Raw genomic sequence first — 21,039 nt, 5'->3', positions numbered from 1 at the left:
ATGATTGAAATCATCATACCATCCATCCTCGTTGAATAAGCCTTCTTGATGAAGCTCCCTGTTTTGGGGCCTTCAATCTTATTCGTCTTGAGCAAGATGGCGTACTTCTTCAGTGGCTTCGTCGATCTGCCTTTGAAGATCAGCCAGTCGGGCCATCTTCTCCTTCTTCCTTTGTACTTGCTGATGAATTATCTCCATGTTTCTGATCTCTTGGTCCAACTCCTCCTCCTGGAGTGTTGGACTGGTGGCCTTCCTTTTCTGGCTTCGGGCCTCTCGTAGAGAGAGGGTCTCTTGATTTGGGTCCAGTGGCTGCAGTGTGGCAGCCCCTGGCGCTGAAACTTTCTTCGGCGGCATGACGAAGATCAGTGCTTGCCGAAGGTGGTCGAAAAAGGGGTTCACCGGAGGTGGGCGCCAATGTTGGGGACTTGTTCTCAAATACTATGAATTAAGAACAAGGCAACACAAGATATTAAATGTTAAAGCCCTTTGTCCTTCGTAGCATTATTTCCCTTAGTATATAATGATCTTCAGACAAAGGTCGTGAAGGACATACCTTCATCATCGCAGTATATGTTAAATAAAAGAAGAAGCATATGGCATATAGGAAACAACATAAACAATTATATAACATTATTAATTTATTCTAATTATATAATCATAGAAAGGCAGAAACAATATTGAATTACAAAAGTACCTTCGGCTTGATTGAAGGCAAAAAAGTACAAGCGTGACGCAAAAGCAAGTACAAGTCAGCGTGACCAGTACGGGGGTACTATTCATCTATTTATAGGCACAGAACGTAGCCTGTGAGAAATTACATTCATGCCCTTTACATTTATTATTGACTTATATACAAATCTATGAGGACTAAATAGCCTTTTCTCCTTTAAGTCGATTCCTTTTCCCGCGAATAAGTCGAAGCTCCCTTGCGCGTAGCTTCGGAGCAACAGCAACCTTTGTCACGATCATGCTCTTCTCATCGTGTACGCTTTTATCATGAATCCGAAGGTACCTGTCCATAAACCATACTTGGAAGACATTGTTAAATTACGTTTTTGAGGACCTTCGGAGGACGAAGGCCCCCAACAATCACAAATAATTTTATGTTGTCATTAATCACTAAAATGAACTAGGGGCCTAGATGCTTTTAGGGCTATATATCGAGCCAGTTTGACTAGGCTCATTAAAGAACCGAGCTAGAGAACTAGGTCGGCTTGGCTCATTTGTGAGCTCTAGTTGACTTGTTTAACTCATGAGCCACAACAAAAAACAATATGCATATATATGTACAACAATATAATCAATTCCAAATTGATTCTAAACCAATTTAACACTAGAAAAGAGTAATAATACTCACCATTTCACATATCATATCAATTTAACATCAAATTAGCACAATTCATCGCTTGTTAGTCCATACAACACAAGTGGGAGCTTTATTTTGCTAACAAATGCTAACTCATTCGAGCTAACGAGCTAGCTCGAGCCTAGCTCAAGTTGGCTCGTTAATAAACTGAGTTGAGATGCTAGCTCAGCTTGTAACAAAATTAAAACGAGTCAAGCCGAATCAAGCAGAGCTGGCCATAAGCCGAGCGAGATGATGAACCATGAGTATTTTGTCCAACCCTGATTGTTCTTGACTGTCGTGTGGGCAACACATGAGGGCACAATAAACAAGTGTGGTGGACACTCCCCATAAAAATACCCATAAAAATATAATATCAAAATGAACATATAGTCCACATACCAGATATTGAACTGATGGGAAAAATATTACAATTTATCTTAGCAAAAAGGTTGAGAAATATATGAGTTGAAAAGAAGTATGTCCTTTTGTTTAATAGCTCGCTCAGTCGATCGTCCACCTATAGCTAGCTGAGTGGTATTATGTGGGAGCATTGTGCCGTATACGGTTTCCTGTCGTGTTGGGTTTGAGTGTTTTTTCACAGTCCATTTGTAGGGTAACAGTTCACTGGTAGGCGAGAAACGGAAGAAAGGAGAGGAACAGACCTAGAGATGGCAATGGGTGAAGACTCACTGGGTTTTGCTACCCTAGACCCATCCCCGTTAGACTAAAAACTTCCCGCTCCAATACCCGTACCTATTTGTAGGTACAATTCCACAACCATACTCGATGGGTACTATACCCGTTTAGAGTGGTGGAGTTGCACTTGTCTGTCCAACTTAGTTTGTGGCAAATGGGAGTGCCGAGCGGCAACTTCAGCCCTTCCGTCTTCCATCTTCTAGGTGCGGGCATGTCGCGTGTCGCGTGCGGCTTGGTCGCTTGGATTGCGTATTAACGAAGAGTCGTCTCGCATAAGCTTGGCGCATTGGACATGCTTTACTGTTTTGGCTGATTGTGTTGTCATGTGTCTAAAGGCCTATGTAGCATATAGTTGTACTCGGGAGCTAGAAGCCCAAGACAAATTATTGAGCTAGGGTACAATTTTAGAGAATTGTTGGCTATATTCTGGTATTTTATACACATGGGTACACGTGTACAAGTTTAATGAGTATATACCTATCGTGGTTTCGGAAACCAGGGGGACAATAGATTTATGTTCAGTGGGGATACAAGCGCGGACTCACTTCGAATGGTGGATCATGAGTATCTGAGCAAGGAACTGAAACACTGGGGCTATACTAGTTCAGGTTTTCACCCTAGTTCAGTGTAGTGCTAATCGTAGTATTGCTTTGAGACATGTTACAATAGGTGTGCTTGTGTGTGAACAAGGGGAGAGGGACTCCCTTTTATACTTCAAGGGACAGTCCTTATGAGAGAGAGAGAGAGCGAGCTCTTCTGCTAATGCCTTGCATTGTAGTGCGTGGCAGACCCCCTTAGCTTAGCCTCGGGGCGTGCCTGTGCGTGGCATGGCTCCTTTTGATGGGTCGTGTGCTGTCATACTCTTGGTACGACGTTATGTCTCGTTCGTACGACGTGCGAGTCCCTGTAGCTTGCTCTACACCTGTGCTCCCAGATGGGTCCTACAAAACGTGTTCTCGGTAAGGTTGTGTCGGGGACCGTAATTAGGGGTACCCCAATGCTCCTTAATCCGGCTGGAAAACATCTTCAAAACAAACCATAAACGACTGATGAAGCACAGGCCTCGTCTACCAAGGGACGCGACCTCATCCGAGCCCAGCCTCGGGCAAGGACGGTAGTCCCAAACGGATTCACGCCTCGACCGAGGGTCCCCTCAATCAGCAGACGCACCCACAGCTCACCCGAAGCCCAGCGCGAGCAGACTTTGTCGTGCAACGACCTCGCCCAAATCACCTTACCAACCGACTATATTGCATGCGCATTTAATGCAGGGATCGCCTGGCACCTTATCCTGACACGCGTGCCTCAATCGGCAAGGTCGAAGTGACCGCAGTCACTTCGCCCCCCTTACTAACCGTTCTGACAGGAAAACAACGCTATTCACCCCGCTCCGGCAACTGTGCTAGCCACCAGGGAAAGACTGACAACAGCAAGTCACGACCTCCCCTGAGTCCGGCCTCGGGCGCAACAGGGAGCTCCGCCTTGCCCGACCCTGGGCCTCGGCCTCAGCCTCGGCCTCGGGCGAAGGACTCCGCCTCGCCCAACCCTGAGCCTCGGCCTCAACCTCGACCTCGGGAGAAGGTCTCCGCCTCGCCCGACCCTGGGCCTCGGCCTCGGCCTCGGAGGAGTCGCCGCCTCGCCCGACCTCAGCCCCATATCAACTACGCTACTGGGGACCCATCATTACCCTACCCCTAGCTAGCCGCCTCAGGCTACGAAGGAACAAGATCGGTGTCCCATCTAAGTTACTCCGGTAACAGGTAATGATGGTTCCCCGTGTGCGCCCATGACGTCGGGTGCTCTCAAACCCCCTACGGAAGCAAGGAAACGTCAGCAAGATCCATGCCGCACCGCCAGCTATGCTTCTACAGGGCACAAGGCACTTCTCCGACGGCCACGTTATTACTTGTACAGGGCTCAAGGCACTTTCCTGCCAGCCACGTTAGCATATAGCTACACCCCCATTGTACACCTGGGCATCTCCTTGTATCTATAAAAGGGGATGTCCAGGGCCCCACGGAAAGGGAGGAGGGGGAGGGGGAGAGATGAACGCGCGACGTACGAACACACGGACGCACGACGCAGACGAGCGGAGGCAGGCAGAGTAGGAGAGACGTGGTAGAGGCAGCCTCAGACAGCTCGCCTCAAGGCCGAACCCTCTCTTTCTCTCTCTCTCTCGTTCTCGCTCTCCTGCAACGCTTGTAACCCCTACTACGAGCACCCCGGTGCAAGATAACATAAGCCTTATTTCCCTCTTGTGTTCCATCTTGCATCAACCCATCTGGGCAAGGACACGTAGCAACAAATTCACTAGTCGGTCCGGTTGAGGGTCCCCGGGTCCGAAACACCGACAGTTGGCACGCCAGGTAGGGGCTCACTGCGAGTTGGCAATACTTTCCCGTTGAGTTCCAGATTGGTAGCTTTCAGCGGCCTCTTCAGCTCGGGACGGTGCTCCGCTTTGGGAGTATCGAGTTCATGTCCCTCGACGGCAGCTACGACATGGTACTCCTCCCCTCGCAGCACGGCGACAACGATGGTCGTCGGCTCGCCCGGCGAAGGCGAACTCGACGATGACTTCCTCCCGCGGCGGAAGAGGAACACCCGGGTTTGCCCCGCTACCCTCCTCGCCGGAGGAGGAGGAGACGGGGCAACCGTGGCCAGGCAGGAGGCGGCACCTCGTCGGCTGTCGGGCTAGAGCGAGTCTACGACGTCGGCACCCCTGCGGGGGACATGTCAGGTGTCGTCTTCGCACCTGAGACAACGACGGGCGTCGCTTTCCAGCAACGTGCCAACCCCAAGCGGACAGATGACGCCAGCACCCTCACGAAGGACTTGTTGGGTGTTAGCCTCGTACCTGAGATAACGGTGCAGTCCGTCCCTGATGCGACTTCGCCACCGTCCATCAACCAAGAGGTACCATCCGTTTTTCACCCTTTTCCCTTTAGATTCAGTTTCGATCCGCCAAGCGACCCCGCTTCGGTGAGCGCTTTCGCTAGGGCATATCCTGACCTTCCGGGGTACCATATGTGGTCAACTTGGGACCGACTAACGGCCGTCTCAACCTCTGGACCCACGGGTTCCGAGGAAGAGGACGACCCCGACGTCAGTTGGGATTTCTCCGGACTCCGTGATCCCAGTGCCATGCGTGACTTCATGTCCGCATGTGACCACTGCCTCTCCGGTTGCTCTGATGATGGTCACAGCCTTGACGACGAGGGTTGCGACCCAACTCGCGAGTGCTACCACATCGATCAGGAGGATCACGATGGAGAAAACCACCTTGGCATGCCAGGAAGTGACGGCACCCTTGCACCTGCGACTCGTGTTGAGATCCCGCGGGAGCTAGCTGTGGTCAAGTCCCTGCGGGGGGTCAGGACACACAGCTTGAGCAACTTCGCGAGATGCAGGCCAAGCTCGACGAAAAAGCGGGGTGACTTGTGCAGCTCCGGCAAAACCTCGAGAAGGAGTGGGCAGGCCAGGCACTCGCCGGAGGAGCACGTCATCGGGCCTAGGACGTCCAGCGCTGCATTGTTGACGATGCTAGGGCAATGCCACCCCCGGCCTTCAACGGGGCCGGCCAGAGCCTAGCCGCAGCAGCAATGTTGCTTCGGACAATGCCGGAGCCATCCACCACCGAAGGGCGACGTATCCAGGGCGAGCTCAAGGGCCTCCTGGAAGACGCCGCTGTCCGACAAGCCGAGAGCTCTCGCCTCCGGCTCCCGGAGGCGAGGAGACCCCTCGGAGCATCGCGCAGCGCCCTCCCAACACATGCGGGGGCCTCGGTCCACACCGAGCGCACACGGGACGGGACGCCTACGGCCCCAGATCGCCTCGGCGACAATCAGCGCCACCGCGACCGTCGAGCCTGCCTCGAGGAAAAGGTGCACCGGGGCTACCATCCCAGGCACGGGGGACGTTACGACAACAAGGAGGATCGAAGTCCCTTGCCCGAGCCACCAGGTCCGTGAGTCTTCAGCCGGGCCATACGACGAGCGTCGTTCCCGGCCCGGTTCCGAACCCCGACTACCATCACCAAATACTCAAGGGAGACAAGGCCGGAGTTGTGGCTTGTGGACTACTGGCTAGTGTGCCAGTTGGGAGGGGCGGATGACGACAATCTCATCATCCGCAACCTTCCCCTTTTCCTCTCCGACGCTGCCCGGGCCTGGCTGGAGCATCTGCCTCCTGCGCAGATCTTCGACTGGGACGACCTGGTCAAGGCTTTCGCTGGGAATTTCTAGGGTACGTACGTGCGCCTTGGGAACTCATGGGATCTCTGAAGTTGCCGCCAGCAGCCCGGGGAATCCCTGCGAGAGTACATCCGGCGGTTTTCAAAGCAGCGCACCGAGCTGCCCAACATCACCGACTCGGATGTCATCGGGGCTTTCCTCACCGGCACCACTTGCCGAGACCTAGTGAGCAAACTAGGACGCAAGACACCTACCGAGGCGAGCGAATTGATGGACATCGCCACCAAGTTCGCCTCTGGTCAGAAGGCGGTCGAAGCCATCTTCCAGAAAGACAAGCAGCCTCAGGGAGGGCAGAAGGAAGACGCCCCCGAGTCGTCCGCCCATCGTGGCGTGAAGAAGAAGGCCAAGAAGAAGGCGCAAGCGAAGCGCAACACCATCAACACGGATCTCGTCGCTGCTGCCGAACGCAGGAACCCTCGGAAGCCTCCCGGAGGGGCCAACGCGTTCGACAAGATGCTCAAGGAGTCGTGCCCCTATCACCGGGGTCCCGTCAAGCACACCCTTGAAGAGTGCGACATGCTCCGGCGCTACTTCAACAAGGTTGGACCCTCGGCAGAAGGTGGCAAAGACCAAGGCAACAACCAGGGGGGCGATAAGGAAGAGGAGTTCCCGGAGGTCCACAACTGCTTCATGATCTACGGCGGACAGGTGGTGAATGCCTCGGCTCGGCACCGCAAGCAGGAGCGCCGGGAGGTCTGCTCGGTGAAGGTAGCGGCGCCGGTCTACCTAGACTGGTCCGACAAGCCTATCACCTTCGACCAAGGCGACCACCCCGACTTCGTGCCGAGCCCAGGAAGGCACCCGCTCGTCGTCGACCCAATCATCGGCAACGTTAGGCTCTCCAAGGTCCTCATGGACGGAGGCAACAGCCTCAACATCATCTACGCCGAGACCCTGGAGCTCTTGGGGGTTGATCGGTCCAAGATCCGGGCTGGTGCAGCACCCTTCCACGGGATTGCACCCGGAAAGCGTATCCTGCCCCTCGGACAGGTTGACTTGCCCGTCTGCTTCGGAACTCCCTCCAACTTCCGAAAGGAAACCCTCACCTTTGAGGTAGTTGGGTTCCGAGGGACCTATCACGCGGTGCTGGGGAGACCGTGCTATGCCAAGTTCATGGCCATCCCCAACTACACCTACCTCAAGCTCAAGATGCCTGGCCCTAAGGGAGTCATCACCGTCGGGCCCACGTACCGCCACGCTTACGAGTGCGACGTGGAATGCGTGGAGTACACCGAGGCCCTCGCCGAGTCTGAAGCCCTCATCGCCGACCTAGATTGCCTCTCCAAAGAGGCGCCCGACGCGAAGCAGCACGCCGACAACTTCGAGCTGGCCGAGGCGGTCAAGTCCGTCTCTCTCGACCCTAGCAACGACGCCGGCAAGAAAGTCAGGATCGGCTCCGAGCTCGACCCCAAATAGGAAGCAGTGCTCGTCGACTTTCTCCACACAAACGCCAAAGTTTTTGCGTGGAGTCTCTCGGACATGCCAGGCATACCGAGGGATGTCGCCTAGCACTCACTAGACATCTGAGCTAGAGCCCGACCCGTGAAGCAGCACCTGTGCCGTTTTGATGAAGAAAAGCATAGAGCCATAGGCGAGGAGGTTCACAAGCTAATGGCTGCAGGGTTCATCAAAGAGGTATTCCATCCCGAATGGTTAGCTAACCATGTTCTTGTAAAGAAAAAGGTGGGAAGTGGAGGATGTGCGTAGACTACACTGGTTTAAACAAAGCATGTCTGAAGGTTCCCTACCCTCTGCCTCGCATCGATCAAATTGTGGACTCCACTGCTGGGTACGAAACCCTGTCATTCCTCGACACCTATTCAGGCTATCGCCAAATCAAGATGAAAGAATCCGACCAGCTCGCGACTTCTTTTATCACACCTTTTGGCATGTATTGTTATACTACTATGCCGTTTGGCTTGAGGAATGCAGGTGCAACCTACCAGAGGTGCATGAACCATGTGTTCGGAGAACACATCGTCGTCAAAGCAAGGAAAGCCTCCGACCTCCTCTCTGACCTTGAGGTAACATTCAGTTGCCTAAAAGCGAAGAGCGTAAAACTCAATCCTGAGAAGTGTGTCTTCGGAGTCCCCCGAGGCATGCTCTTAGGGTTCATCATCTCCGAACGAGGCATCGAAGCCAACCCAGAGAAAATCGCGGCCATCACCAACATGGGGCCAATCAAAGATTTGAAAGGAGTACAAAGGGTCATGGGATGCCTTGCGGCTCTGAGCCGCTTCATCTCGCGCCTCGGCGAGAAGGGATTGCCCTTGTACCGCCTCTTAAGGAAGGCCGAGCGCTTCACTTGGACCCCCGAGGCCGAGGAAGCCCTCGGAAACTTAAAGGCGCTCCTTACAAATGCGCCCATCTTGGTGCCCCCCGCTACGGAAGAAGCCCTCTTGATTTACGTCACCGCAACCACTCAGGTGGTCAGCGCTACGGTCGTAGTCGAGAGACGAGAAGAAGGGCACACACTACTCGTCCAGAGGCCAGTCTACTTAATTAGCGAAGTGCTATCCGAGACCAAAGTCCGCTACCCGCAAATCCAGAAGCTTCTCTACGCAGTGATTCTGACACGGCGGAAGCTGCGACACTACTTCGAGTCTCATCCGGTTACTGTGGTGTCATCTTTCCCCTGGGAGAAATCATCCAGAGCCGAGAGGCCTCGGGTAGGATAGCGAAATGGGCAGTGGAACTCATGGGCGAAACACTTTCATTTGCCCCTCGGAAGGCCATAAAATCCCAAGTCTTGGCCGACTTCCTGGCTAAATGGACTGACACCCAGTTGCCGATGGCCCCAATATAGCCCGAACTTTGGACCATGTACTTCGATGGGTCGCTTATGAAAACAGGAGCAGGTGCTGGCTTGCTCTTTGTTTCACCCCTCGAGAAACATGTGCGCTACGTACTGCGCCTCCATTTTTTGGCGCCAAACAACGTGGCCGAGTACGAGGCCTTGGTTAATGGCCTATGCATCGCCGTCGAGCTAGGGGTTTGGCGCCTCGATGCTCGTGGCGACTCGCAGCTCGTCATTGACCAGGTCATGAAGAACTCCCACTGCCGCGACCAAAAAATGGAGGCCTACTGCGACAAAGTTTGGCGCTTGGAAGATAAGTTCTACGGGCTGGAACTCAACCATGTTGCTCGACGGTACAACGAAACCGCAGATGAGCTAGCGAAAATAGCCTCGGGGCGAACGACGGTTCCCCTGGACGTCTTCTCCAAGGATATATATCAGCCATCCGTCAAACTCGACGACGCACCCGAACCCGAGGAACCCTCGGCCCAGCCCGAGGAGCCCTCGGCCGCCGAGGGTGAGGCCCTATGCATTGAGGGGGAGCGGAATGGGGTCACACCGGTTCCAAACTGGCAGATCCCGTACCTGGAATATCTCCTCCGAGGAGAGCTGCCCCTCAACAAGGCCGAAGCTCGGCGACTGGCTCGGCGCGCCAAGTCGTTCGTTTTACTGGGTGATGAAAAAGAGTTATACCACCGCAGCCCCTCGGGCATCCTCCAACGATGCATATTCGTTACCCAAGGACAAGAGCTGTTACAAGAAATACACTCGAGGGCTTGCGGTCACCATGCAGCGCCTTGGGCCCTCGTGGGAAACGCTTTTCGACAAGGTTTCTACTGGCCAACCATGGTGGCCGATGCCACTAGGATTGTAAGCTCTTGCCGAGGGTGTCAATTCTACGCGAGACAGACGCACCTGCCCGCTCAAGCCCTGCAGACAATACCCATCACTTGGCCATTTGTCGTATGGGGTCTGGACCTTGTCGATCCCTTACAGAAGGCACCCGAGGGCTTCTCGCACCTGCTGGTCGCCATCTACAAATTCTCCAAGTGGATCGAAGTCCGACCCTTAACCAGCATTAGGTCCGAGCAGGCGGTGGCGTTCTTCACAAATATCATCCATCGCTTTGGGGTCCCAAACTCAATCATCACCGACAATGGCACGCAGTTCACTGGGAAAAAGTTCCTGGACTTCTGCGAGGACCACCACATCCGTGTGGACTGGGCCGCCGTAGTGCACCCAATGACAAATGGGCAGGTGGAACGCGCCAACGGTATGATTTTGCAGGGACTAAAGCCAAGGATCTACAACGACCTCAACAAGTTTGGCAAGCAATGGATAAAAGAACTACCCTCGGTGGTTTGGAGTCTGAGGACGACGCCGAGCCGAGCCACGGGCTTCACGCCGTTTTTCCTAGTCTATGGGGCCGAGGCTATCTTACCCACGGACTTGGAATATGGTTCCCCGAGGACAAAGGCTTACGACGACCAAAGCAACCAGACCAGCCAAGAGGATTCATTGGACCAGCTGGAAGAGGTTCGGAACATGGCCTTACTACACTCGGCGTGGTATCAGCAGTCCCTGCGACGCTACCACGCCCGAAGGGTTCGGCCCCGAGACTTCCAAGTGGGAGACTTGGTACTTCGGCTGCGACAAGACGCCCGAGGGCGCCACAAACTTACCCCTCCCTAGGAAGGGCCCTTCATCATCGCCAAGATTTTAAAGCCCGGGACATACAAGCTGGCCAACGATCAAGGCGAGGTCTACAGCAACGCTTGGAACATCGAACAGCTACGTCGCTTTTACCCTTAAAATGTTTCAAGTTGTTCATGTATCTCGCTTTCTTTACATGCATAAATAAAGTCTAACCATCAAGGAAGGATCAGCCTTGCCTCGGCAAAGCCCGATCCGCTCTCGGGGGCTAGAAGGGGGGAACCCCCTCTGCGTCAAATTTTTCCTCGGAAAAGTCTTTTACCAGAACGTCTTTCGTGCATTTCGACTGCGTCGATAACAGAATTCTAAAGACGGGCAAGAGAGACCATAAGCGGCAAGGCCGACCGAGCCGAGGGACTCCTACGCCTCTAGGATACAGATACCTCACTCATCACCTTCTACGAAAAGGTAGCTCACGCTCGGATAAGCGATTCTGCTACCGAACAAGTCCTAACGCTCGAAAAACTTTTCTACCAAAACGACTTTTCATGCTTTTCGACTATATCGATAACAGAATCCTAAAAACGACGAGAGAACACGTAAGCGGCAAGGTCGACCAAGCCGAGGAACTCCTACGCCTCCGGGATACGGATACCTCACTCGTCACCTTCCGTGAAAGGCAGCTCATGCTCGGATAAGTGATTCTGCTACCGACGAACAAGTCCTAATACTCGAAACAAGAGGAAAGAAACTCGGCTTTATACCCAAATGTTCATGCCTCAATAGCCACAAAGAACAAACACACGTGCTTGGGGTAACAATGGTACCTAGACTTAGACGTCGGCAGCGCCCTCGGCGGTTTTCCCGACCTACGGCAGATGTCTTAGTACTTAAAGCTATTACATCTTGCCCTCAAGAAGGTACCATTACAAACGGGACTCCAGCTCCATTTCCGCAGGAATGAACAACCTCCACACCAGAAGGCCTACGGGATAACGAGCTCCAAGCGGCCCGCTAGCGACCACCGCACCAGCAGCGCGACAACAACCTCTGCCTCGGGCGGCTAGATAGCAGCAGCGATGGCCTCAGGGCAAATGCTACTACTGAAAGGCCCTCGTTCACATCCCCTCACGGGGGACAAGAACCAGCCATTAAAGCCAAAGGGTCGGAGGTCCGGAGCATAGGTGGCACCGACGGTCTCGTCGGCGGAGGCAACCGCTTCGGCAGAGGAAGCCTCACCTATGGCGACCATCACCTCAGCACCGACGACAGCGGCCACCTACCCACCAACACCGCACCGGCGAACAGCGCCGCCCCAAAGTGCACCGGCAGGTCCTCACTCCCGTCCTCGCTGAGGCCGTCCCAGAACACGAGTACCGCCCTCACGGCGTACGACGTGTTGTGCGACCCCCCAGTGCAGCCGACGGCGCAAGGAGGACCTGGACGTAGCCGGCCCGCGTGACACGACCGACACCCGTGCGGCAAATGGGCAGCCACGCTCCGCCCCAGCGTTAGGAGGAGGCACCGGAAGCAGCGCCAGAGCCGCTCAGGCCGGGGAGCCAGACACTCGGCGGCTGACAGCACCACGGGCGGCGAACACCCTTCTCCCCCGATCACTGAGGGAAGGAGCGGGCCGCTGCCCACGCAGAGGCGGGCCCCGACTCAGTGCACCCTCCTCCGCGGCACGGATGATGAACATCCTTAAAGCTGAGGGTAGGGGGGAGGCCACGGCCCGGCTCGCTCTTCCTCGCCACGAGGCCTGTGGTCATCATCCTGGGTGACCGCCGGTGGGGGAATGCAGCCGGGCTACATGATGAAAATCCTTGAAGCCGAGCGGTGACCGAAGAGCGCCAACCCCCACGAGGTCGCGCTTCTCAAACAGCAGCAAAAAGAAGGAAACACAGGTGCACCCCATCTGGGGGCTCGGAAGGTGGAAAGGCGTGATGGGTGCGAGGAGTGTGAAGGCATGGCAACCGCCCAGGGGGTCGATTCCTTTTTAAAGGCAGATCTACTCACTCGCACCCCCAAGCGTCATGGGCAAAGTCTCCACCGACGTGCTCTAGGGTTCCCACCCTACGACACGGGGGCTAGGTCCCACATGTCGTGCGAGCTGACCCGAAACGTGAAGGAGGCAAACCTCCGCACACGAAGCATGTAACCGCCCTGCGGTTATAAGCGTTCCCTCATCCTCGCCAAAACCAGCGGTCGAAAGGGTGAGCCGCCACGCAGGGAGCATGCAACCGCACCACGGTTGTGCACCCTTTCAGCTTCGACGCATCCGGTGGTCCAGCACGGAGGCCCGGTCCCACATGTCATGTAACTGGCGCGTCAGTCACTGCGTGCAAGGAAACCGCACCGCCACCTGCGCCAATGCTGTGTCTTCTCGACTGCGGAACCAGCGCAGCGACTCAAGGCAGCCCTGCGCGTGACCCAACAGTGCCCATTAAGTGCGGCGATCACGGGTCACTCAGCCACGGAGATAGGCACGACGGTCATATGATCAGAGGCGGGCCGGCAGTAATTGCAGCAACAGGCGTGCGGAAGCAGCGGTCCAATCACCTACAGGTTCGCACCCTCTCCCACAACATAAAAACGACGCACCCGTGTTTTGTTCCTCAAACGACTCGCGCACGCGCAATAGCCGCCCCGCGAATCGCCCGTCCCATCGCATTAACTCCTTGGCAGGACAAGCGACACCTCCGGCAGGCGAAGCGGGCACCGTTTCGTCTCCGTCATGATGACCGCGTCATAAACGGTGCGCCACATTATTTAAATTTATATCATTTTCCTTTTCCTCTCTCTCTCTTGCCACAGGGACCGGGAAAGGGGATATTGCGAAAAGGATCCTTCTCGATGAAGGAAACGGGCCCTGAGCCCTCCTACTGATCAGGGGTTCGAAGGTTGCGCCCTCCGGGGTTCAGCAACCGCCCCAGAGCACTCGGGCTCCGAGCCCTTTACTGATCAGGGGTTCGAAGGCTGGCCCCTCAGAAGGGTTCGACAGCCGCCCCAGAGCACGCAGAGTCAGGGATGACCCTAGGTACATCCGTTACATGGCCGAGGCTCGGGCTATGCTCCCGAGGTACCCTAGGACATTTCCGAGACCAGCGGGAACGATTTGTAATGGAATCCCACCGGAGGGAGGCACCAAGCCCTCGGACCCTATCGAATGGGTCCGAGTCCAGCAAATCACCTGCATGTACTTTTGGAGCGCGTCTCTGGGCCACTAGCCGACCCTTATCGAACGGGGCTCGGGCGTCCACTCGGATCACCCATTAGCAACTCACCGGAAACACCATGTTCGGTGCCCTCCGAGGGTAACATGGCGCTTTCCCCCCCCCCCCCCTTCCTCCTCGCGGAGAGGCGACGAAGGGGCGTACAATAAAAGTCGAGACGATCCTTGATCGTCCTCTCGCTCCGTGCAGAGGCTCAGGGGCTGCTCTCGCGCCAGGCTACGGCCAAACTGTTGACCACGTCAACAAACCAGCTCAAAAACTCGGAGCCTGACCGTGCACCCGGGCTACGGCCAGGCCGTATGAGGGAACAACAAGGCTGACCGAGGCATCACAAAAAGGATTAAGACCACAGAGGAGTCAAACCACTCCTCCGAGGCCTCGGGGGCTACACCCGGCGGGTGCGCTCGCGCGCACCCACCGGAACAAAGCATAACCGAGAAGGGTCGGTCCCCTTACAAAAAAAATCCGGCAGAACCTCCAAGCGAGTACCTACACTCCCTTCGAGGCTCAGGGGCTACTGTCGGGGACCGTAATTAGGGGTACCCCCAATGCTCCTTAATCCGACTGGAAAACATCTTCAGAACAAACCATAAACGACTGATGAAGCGCATGCCTCGTCTACCAAGGGACGCAACCTCATCCGAGCCCAGCCTCAGGCAAGGACGGTAGTCCCGGACGGATTCACGCCTCGACCGAGGGTCCCCTCAGTCAGCAGACGCACCCTCGGTTCGCCCAAAGCCTAGCGCGGGCAGACTTTGTCGTGCAGCGACCTCGCCCAAATCGCCTTACCAACCGACCATATCGCATGCGCATTTAATGCAGGGATCGCCTGGCACCTTATCCTGACACACGTGCCTCAATCGGCAAGGTCGAAGTGACCGCAGTCACTTCGCCCCCCTTACTGACCGTTCTGACAGGAAAACAGCGCTATTCACCCTGCTCCGGCAACTGTGCCAGCCACCAGGGAAAGACTGACAACAGCAAGTCACGACCTCCCCTGAGTCCGGCCTCGGGCGCAACAGGGAGCTCCGCCTTGCCCGACCCTAGGCCTCGGCCTCAGCCTCGGCCTCGGGAGAAGGACTTCGCCTCGCCCGACCCTGGGCCTCGGCCTCAACCTCGGCCTCGGGAGAAGGTCTCTGCCTCACCCGACCCTGGGCCTCGGCCTCAGAGGAGTCGTCGCCTCGCCCGACCTCGGCCCCGTATCAACTACGCTACTAGGGACCCATCATTACCCTACCCCTAGCTAGCCGCCTCAGGCTACGAAGGAACAAGACCAGTGTCCCATCTAAGTTACTCCGGTAACAGGTAATGATGGTTCCCCGTGTGCGCCCATGACGTCGGGTGCTCTCAAACCCCCTACAGAAGCAAGGAAACGTCAGCAAGATCCATGCCGCACCGCCAGCTATGCTTCTACAGGGCACAAGGCACTTCTCCGACGGCCACGTTGGTACATCTACAGGGCTCAAGGCACTTCTCCGACGGCCACGTTATTACCTGTACAGGGCTCAAGGCACTTCCCTGCCAGCCACGTTAGCACATAGCTACACCCCCATTGTACAGCTGGGCATCTCCTTGTATCTATAAAAAGGGATGTCCAGGGCCCCATGGAAAGGGAGGAGCGGGAGGGGGAGAGACGAACGCGCGACGTACGAACACACGGACGCGCGATGCAGACGAGCGGAGGCAGGCAGAGTAGGAGAGACGCGGTAGAGGCAGCCTCAGACAGCTCGCCTCAAGGTCGAACCCTCTCTTTTTCTCTCTCTCGTTCTCGCTCTCCCGTAACGCTTGTAACCCCTACTACGAGCACCCCGGTGCAAGATAACATAAGCATTATTTCCCTCTTATGTTCCATCTTGCATCAAACCATCTGGGCAGGGACACGCAGCAACAAATTCACTAGTCGGTCCGGTTGAGGGTCCCCCGGGTCCGAAACACCGACAGGTTGAGGTTCGTGTTCAGTACACCTTTATCTTTCATCAATGCGCTTGTGTCACCCTCCATCATGTATGAGTATGTACTAGACGTGTTGTCTTATCCTTTCTGATACGTGGGTTGTTATTATTGAGACTCTGTTGTCATGCCCCCTTGGCACTATAAGCATGGCGTAAATATAGGTCTTGTTGGAGACGGTGTACGACTACCTACACCAACTTACTTAATCTCGTCATATATTTAAACTAAGGAACAATTGGATCTATACCATTAAAAGATCCAAACTTTAGATATATACCATGGACTCCACATGTCATTGACTCATGTGGACCCATTTGTAAGTGAGATAGTAATGGTATGGATCCAAAGTGGTGATCTTTTAATGGTATGGATCCAAATTTCCCTTAAACTAACGGTGTAACGATATGCACTCAACTACAGCGAGGCTAGCAGATATTGCAACAATACAGGGGCGGCGATGCAAATACAACTCGTTATCCTCCAGCATGCTCTGGAGCTCACCGTCTCACCGAGTCCAAAACCCAGAACCCCGCGGTCCCGACTCTCGCCATCGGCGACTCGCCACCGTTCATCCCGCCTCCCGAATTCGCAGCTTGTAAATGGTTACCGCCTCTCTCTTCTCCCTCCCATCGCTCCGTGTCCTCTCCCGCACCTCTGCCCATGGCCCCCGGTTCCAGATCCTCGCCGCTAGGAAGCCAGTGGAGTCCTCCACCGCCACCAGCGGCAGCCGCAGAGGCGGAAGCAAGGGGGCTGGGCTTCTGTCGGTGTTGGACCGCGCGATGGCGGACGAGGAGGAGTACCGGCGCGCGCGCGCCCAGGTGCAGCGCAAGGGCGTGGAGGTGGAAGGGTACGCCATCGAAGGGATCTCGGTGGGCGGGCACGAGACCTGCATCACCGTGCCGTCGCTGAACGTGGCGTTCGACATCGGCCGCGGGCCGCAGTTCGCCGTCAGCCAGGACTATCTCTTTATCACCCACGCCCACCTCGACCACATCGTGAGCGCCACGGGCCCTGTTTTCATATTTGCAGGCTCTATTTCTGCTTTTGCTTTGTTTGCTTATACACCTCTAACACCTAAGGTTTACATGCGCCATTGCTAAGTCCAGCTCTTACAAAACTACTATAAAACTATTAATGACGCACTGATGATTACCACAATACCACATCAATTTCTGCTGTGCTGATCGTGCAGGGTGGTCTTCCAATGTACATAGCTACCCGTGGCCTCTACAACTTGAAGCCTCCTACTGTGTTTGTACCACCCTGCATCAGGGATGATGTCGAGGATCTGCTTCAAGTCCATCGTAGAACGAGTCAAATTGAGCTAAAAGTTGAATTAGTTGCACTAGATTTGGGTATGGATATTGCTTCATTACTGATTTGTATTTTTTGCTGCTTGTTTGTTTCCTTATAATGCAACGACTTCTTTCAGGAGAGACATATGAAATACGTAATGATCTTGTTGCCAGGCCATTTCAAACGTACCACACTATACCCAGCCAGGTACTTCTTCTTAGAGCTAGCAGACATTTATTTTTTGTTATTTGTCACGATTTAATGCCTATTGATATTATCCATCCCATGAACGGTGTAAAGGGTTATGTCATCTACTCTATTCGAAGAAAGTTGAAAAAACAGTATGCTCATTTGAAGGGTAGTCAAATAATGAAACTGAAGCAATCAGGAACCGAGGTGAGCTGTGAGGTGCTTTGAAACTGGACCCTATTGCTTAGGAATATCTCCCACATGGTATTCACAACATGTTTTAATATTAGATTACGGATACCATACTGTACCCAGAAGTTGCCTTCACAGGAGATACAAAGTCTGATTTTATTCTTGACCCAAGAAATGCAGATGCCTTGAGAGCAAAGGTTCTCATAACTGAGGTATTGTGTCTTTACACATCCAGTATTTGTTCTTACATACTGTAAATGAAGAAATAATTGCACTAGCCTGTTCATCAGATGTACTTCAAATATGAAACATGAAGAACAATTTGAAGTTCTTCGCGTTTTTTTATTATTGGTACCAACATAGTTTTGCACTCTTCAGGCAACGTTCCTAGATGACCATGTTGATGTTGAGCATGCTAGGGAACATGGCCACATGCATCTTTCTGAGGTGACAATTTATGTGCCATTACTCCCTCAACCTGCCGATGAGGCTTTTGGAACTCCTGATGAATATAAGAAATTATTACTGTTTTAGTTGCTAACTGACACCCACTATGTCGTGTATAGATAATGGAGCATTTCCAGTGGTTCAGGAACGAAACAATCGTACTCACTCATTTCTCAAATCGATATAGTCTTGAGGTATGTAGCCAACCCATGAAATTTGTCAATGGTCACTAATCTGACCCAAACCATTGTCAATTGCACCACTAATCTGACCCAAATTATGATTTTGTAGGATATTCGCCAGGCTGTTTCCAGGCTACAACCTAAGCTAAATTCAAAGGTTGTTGCTCTAACAGAAGGCTTCAAATCTGATTATAGATAAGTGTATATAAGTAGAACAGCTTGTGTTTCTCTTTCTAGCCCTGATTTACTGAATGTATGTTAACATCAGGAACCGATTAATTTGTTAAAGAAAAAAAGGTGCCTACTTAAGTACTTATAGATATGTCTGTTGTGTGCTCAACTGTAATTCCATTATTATTTATCTATTTATTTCCTGTCCGAAGTTCAGAACTTTGTACAGCTAATTGAACATTTTGACAAGAAAGGTACTTGCACAAGTTGGAGATCTGTAAAACATAAAATTTTCTCAGACATTCTCCAGTTTCCAAAACAAGGTGGAAGAACCGTGTATTACAATGCTTTGGGGAACTGGACAGCGGGATACGCAAAGTGCATATACTCATGCTCATGGAGTCCTGCATAGAATGGAATATGATCGACAGGCCCTGAAGTGGCATATGGTACATTCCAAGCAACCATCTATGCAGTGACTAGTGTTTTTTTCTCTCTGTGTCACTCATTTCTTCTAGCCGTCTTGACTAGTTTCTTTGGATCAACTTCTTCACTTACATCCTCTGTGGACTCATCATCAGTGGAGTACTCATCAGGATCTTTGCGCGCCGGGATGATGAAGACATCAGATTCGTCAGGCAACCTGAAGCTAACCCTCCTGACAATGCTGTTCTGGCTTCTCAGGGACATCCGATCAATGGAGAAGCTCTCCCTGACGTTTGGAGAGTTGTTTTCGTAAGCGCAGTCCATGTTAAGTGGGCAGACCTTCGGAGAATGCCTCCGAGGAGATGGCGCCCCAGGTGCATCGCCATCGATGCTCTGTGGAGAATACAGGATGTCTTCAAGAGTGCCTTGCCTTGCTTCTGCCCTGCTCCTGGTCCTGACCGTGTTGGTCTCACGGCGACGCGGCTTCCCTTCCAGGCACCTGGGCTTCATCCTGTCCACGATGGATCTCACATAGCAAGAACCACAGCTCTGTGAGCCCATCTTTTTCCCCTCCTATCGTGGATGCTAGATGGAACTGTATGCCTTGAGCATTCGTGGCAGTGCTCTCCTAAATACATATTTATAGGTAGGGCATGCACATTTGCTTAGTACAATTGAGCATTGGAAAATAAGTAACTTAACTAAATTATCGTCCACTTAGATTATGACAAACCTTGTTCATGTCAAACCGGGACAGGCCATGATGATTAGAGCAAAGACTCGTGAAAGAGACAGAGGTCACTTGGTTTGGATGGGATTCGGCAAGTCCATTAGTTTTTAAAGTGGAAAAATTCATACATAGTTCTGGTGGTGTTATTGGTGTCATTGTTTGCTCCCTTGATGCCACCTAGGCAGTAACGGAGTATGTAGAAGAGCTACTTGGATCTGCGACAAGAAAAATGTGTATGGTAGTGGTAGTACGCAACTATGAAAGTTTGTCGTTTCATGTGTCTAGCATATTGCGATTGTATCTGTATTGGAAGTCCAAGTGACGCAGGGAACCCATAGGATATCTCCAGTTTATCCCGCTGTTCCTTTGCACTGCATAAAGGATGATACCTAGGAACAGAGCGTCCAAAATATAGGTCCGTCTGCAATGTCTTTGCATCGTTGTTCTTTTTTGTGCTACTTGTGTCGTATATGGACATACGTAGAACTGTGAAACCTTTACAAGTGGAAGCAATTTGGATCCGATGTATCTGAGTCGCGTCTTCTGGGCATGTCTCGTTGGAGTTTTCTGTCCCTGTTAGAATTTTGCGATTTTTTAGCATGCTGAACTCCTTGTGTGACTTGATTTTTTTTTGACAAGAGGATCACCCTATTTCTATTATATCATAACAGAAATACAAAAGTTTTTCTGATGCACATATGGCAAACAACGACATCACCTGGTCTGATCAGAGAATCTGATTCAGATTACAAATGCATGTAGCCATGTTTTGTTGAATTGCTAGTCCACGTGTGCAGGAGCGCAAATTCTATTTTTAGCATCGATGATTTCATGGATGCTTTCGTTGCAGTAGTAAATCACAAACAATAGCAGGAATTCAGGATACGATAACCTATGTTCTCCCTTGTTCTCTCTGAACATAAGAACATCGTATTTTTTAGTTGTAGATATCCATGCTGAAGACGACTATTAGGTTTAATAAGTTTTTAATCTTTATATATGTAATTAGTTCTATAATTAGACTATGGGGGTGTTTGAATGCACTAAAACTAATAGTTAGTTAGCTAAAAATTGATAGTAGAATTAGCTAGCTAACAAATATCTATCTAACTATTAACTAATTTATCAAAAATAACTAATAGCTAAACTATTAGCTAGGGTGTTTGGATGCCTCAACTAATTTTAGCCACTAACTATTAGTTTTAGTGCATTCAAACACCCCTTATATTTAGTATTTGTAATTATCATTCAAATATTCTGATAGAAACTAAACTTTAGTTTAGCGGGGGTGATTGCACGACTAAGATTGTCACCAACAACGACCGGTAAATGGTCCAGTACGCTAAGTTTAGCGGATGGTAGCATCATGTACACGTCCAAGAACGAACGCCACCGGTTGCCAAGCTAAATGTGGCGGATCTCGGATGTCCCCTATACACCGACTCCTCCCTCCCGCGTCGGGCGGAAGCTTCCTCT

The 21,039-nt window shown here is 52.6% G+C and overlaps 1 protein-coding gene and 1 non-coding gene across 12 annotated transcripts; one reads left to right on the top strand and one right to left on the bottom strand.

Annotated features, from left to right (window-relative positions):
* Window positions 1-1,609: 1,609 nt before the first annotated feature.
* Window positions 1,610-1,810, bottom strand: LOC111589899 (U2 spliceosomal RNA). Its single transcript, XR_004851708.1, has one exon. It is a non-coding gene; the product is annotated as a U2 spliceosomal RNA (small nuclear RNA).
* Window positions 1,811-16,346: 14,536 nt separating this feature from the next.
* Window positions 16,347-20,091, top strand: LOC100217092 (nuclear ribonuclease Z). Of its 11 annotated transcripts, none has more exons than XR_004851192.1 (11): window positions 16,389-16,925; window positions 17,123-17,285; window positions 17,363-17,433; window positions 17,527-17,622; window positions 17,706-17,819; window positions 17,986-18,054; window positions 18,174-18,248; window positions 18,346-18,393; window positions 18,707-18,856; window positions 19,092-19,479; window positions 19,591-20,004. XR_004851192.1 is itself a non-coding variant. In XM_008652779.4 (10 exons), the coding sequence occupies exons 1-10, from the start codon at window positions 16,530-16,532 to the stop codon at window positions 19,022-19,024; spliced, it is 1,218 nt and encodes a 405-aa protein (XP_008651001.1). In that variant the 5' UTR covers window positions 16,389-16,529; the 3' UTR covers window positions 19,025-20,091. The 11 variants fall into 11 exon arrangements, 7 of the variants coding, with proteins under 7 accessions (XP_008651001.1, XP_008650999.1, XP_008651002.1 ...); XR_555354.3 differs by having other exon boundaries at window positions 18,939-19,479; XR_004851194.1 differs by having other exon boundaries at window positions 16,347-16,925; window positions 18,346-18,856; window positions 18,989-19,479; window positions 19,591-19,690.
* The last annotated feature ends 948 nt before the right edge of the window (window positions 20,092-21,039 follow it).

Source organism: Zea mays, chromosome 7 (assembly GCF_902167145.1).
Source record: "Zea mays cultivar B73 chromosome 7, Zm-B73-REFERENCE-NAM-5.0, whole genome shotgun sequence".
Classification (NCBI taxonomy): Eukaryota; Viridiplantae; Streptophyta; class Magnoliopsida; order Poales; family Poaceae; genus Zea; species Zea mays.
Note: the sequence above shows the minus strand (reverse complement) of the source record. Positions and strands in the feature narration are given on the sequence as shown.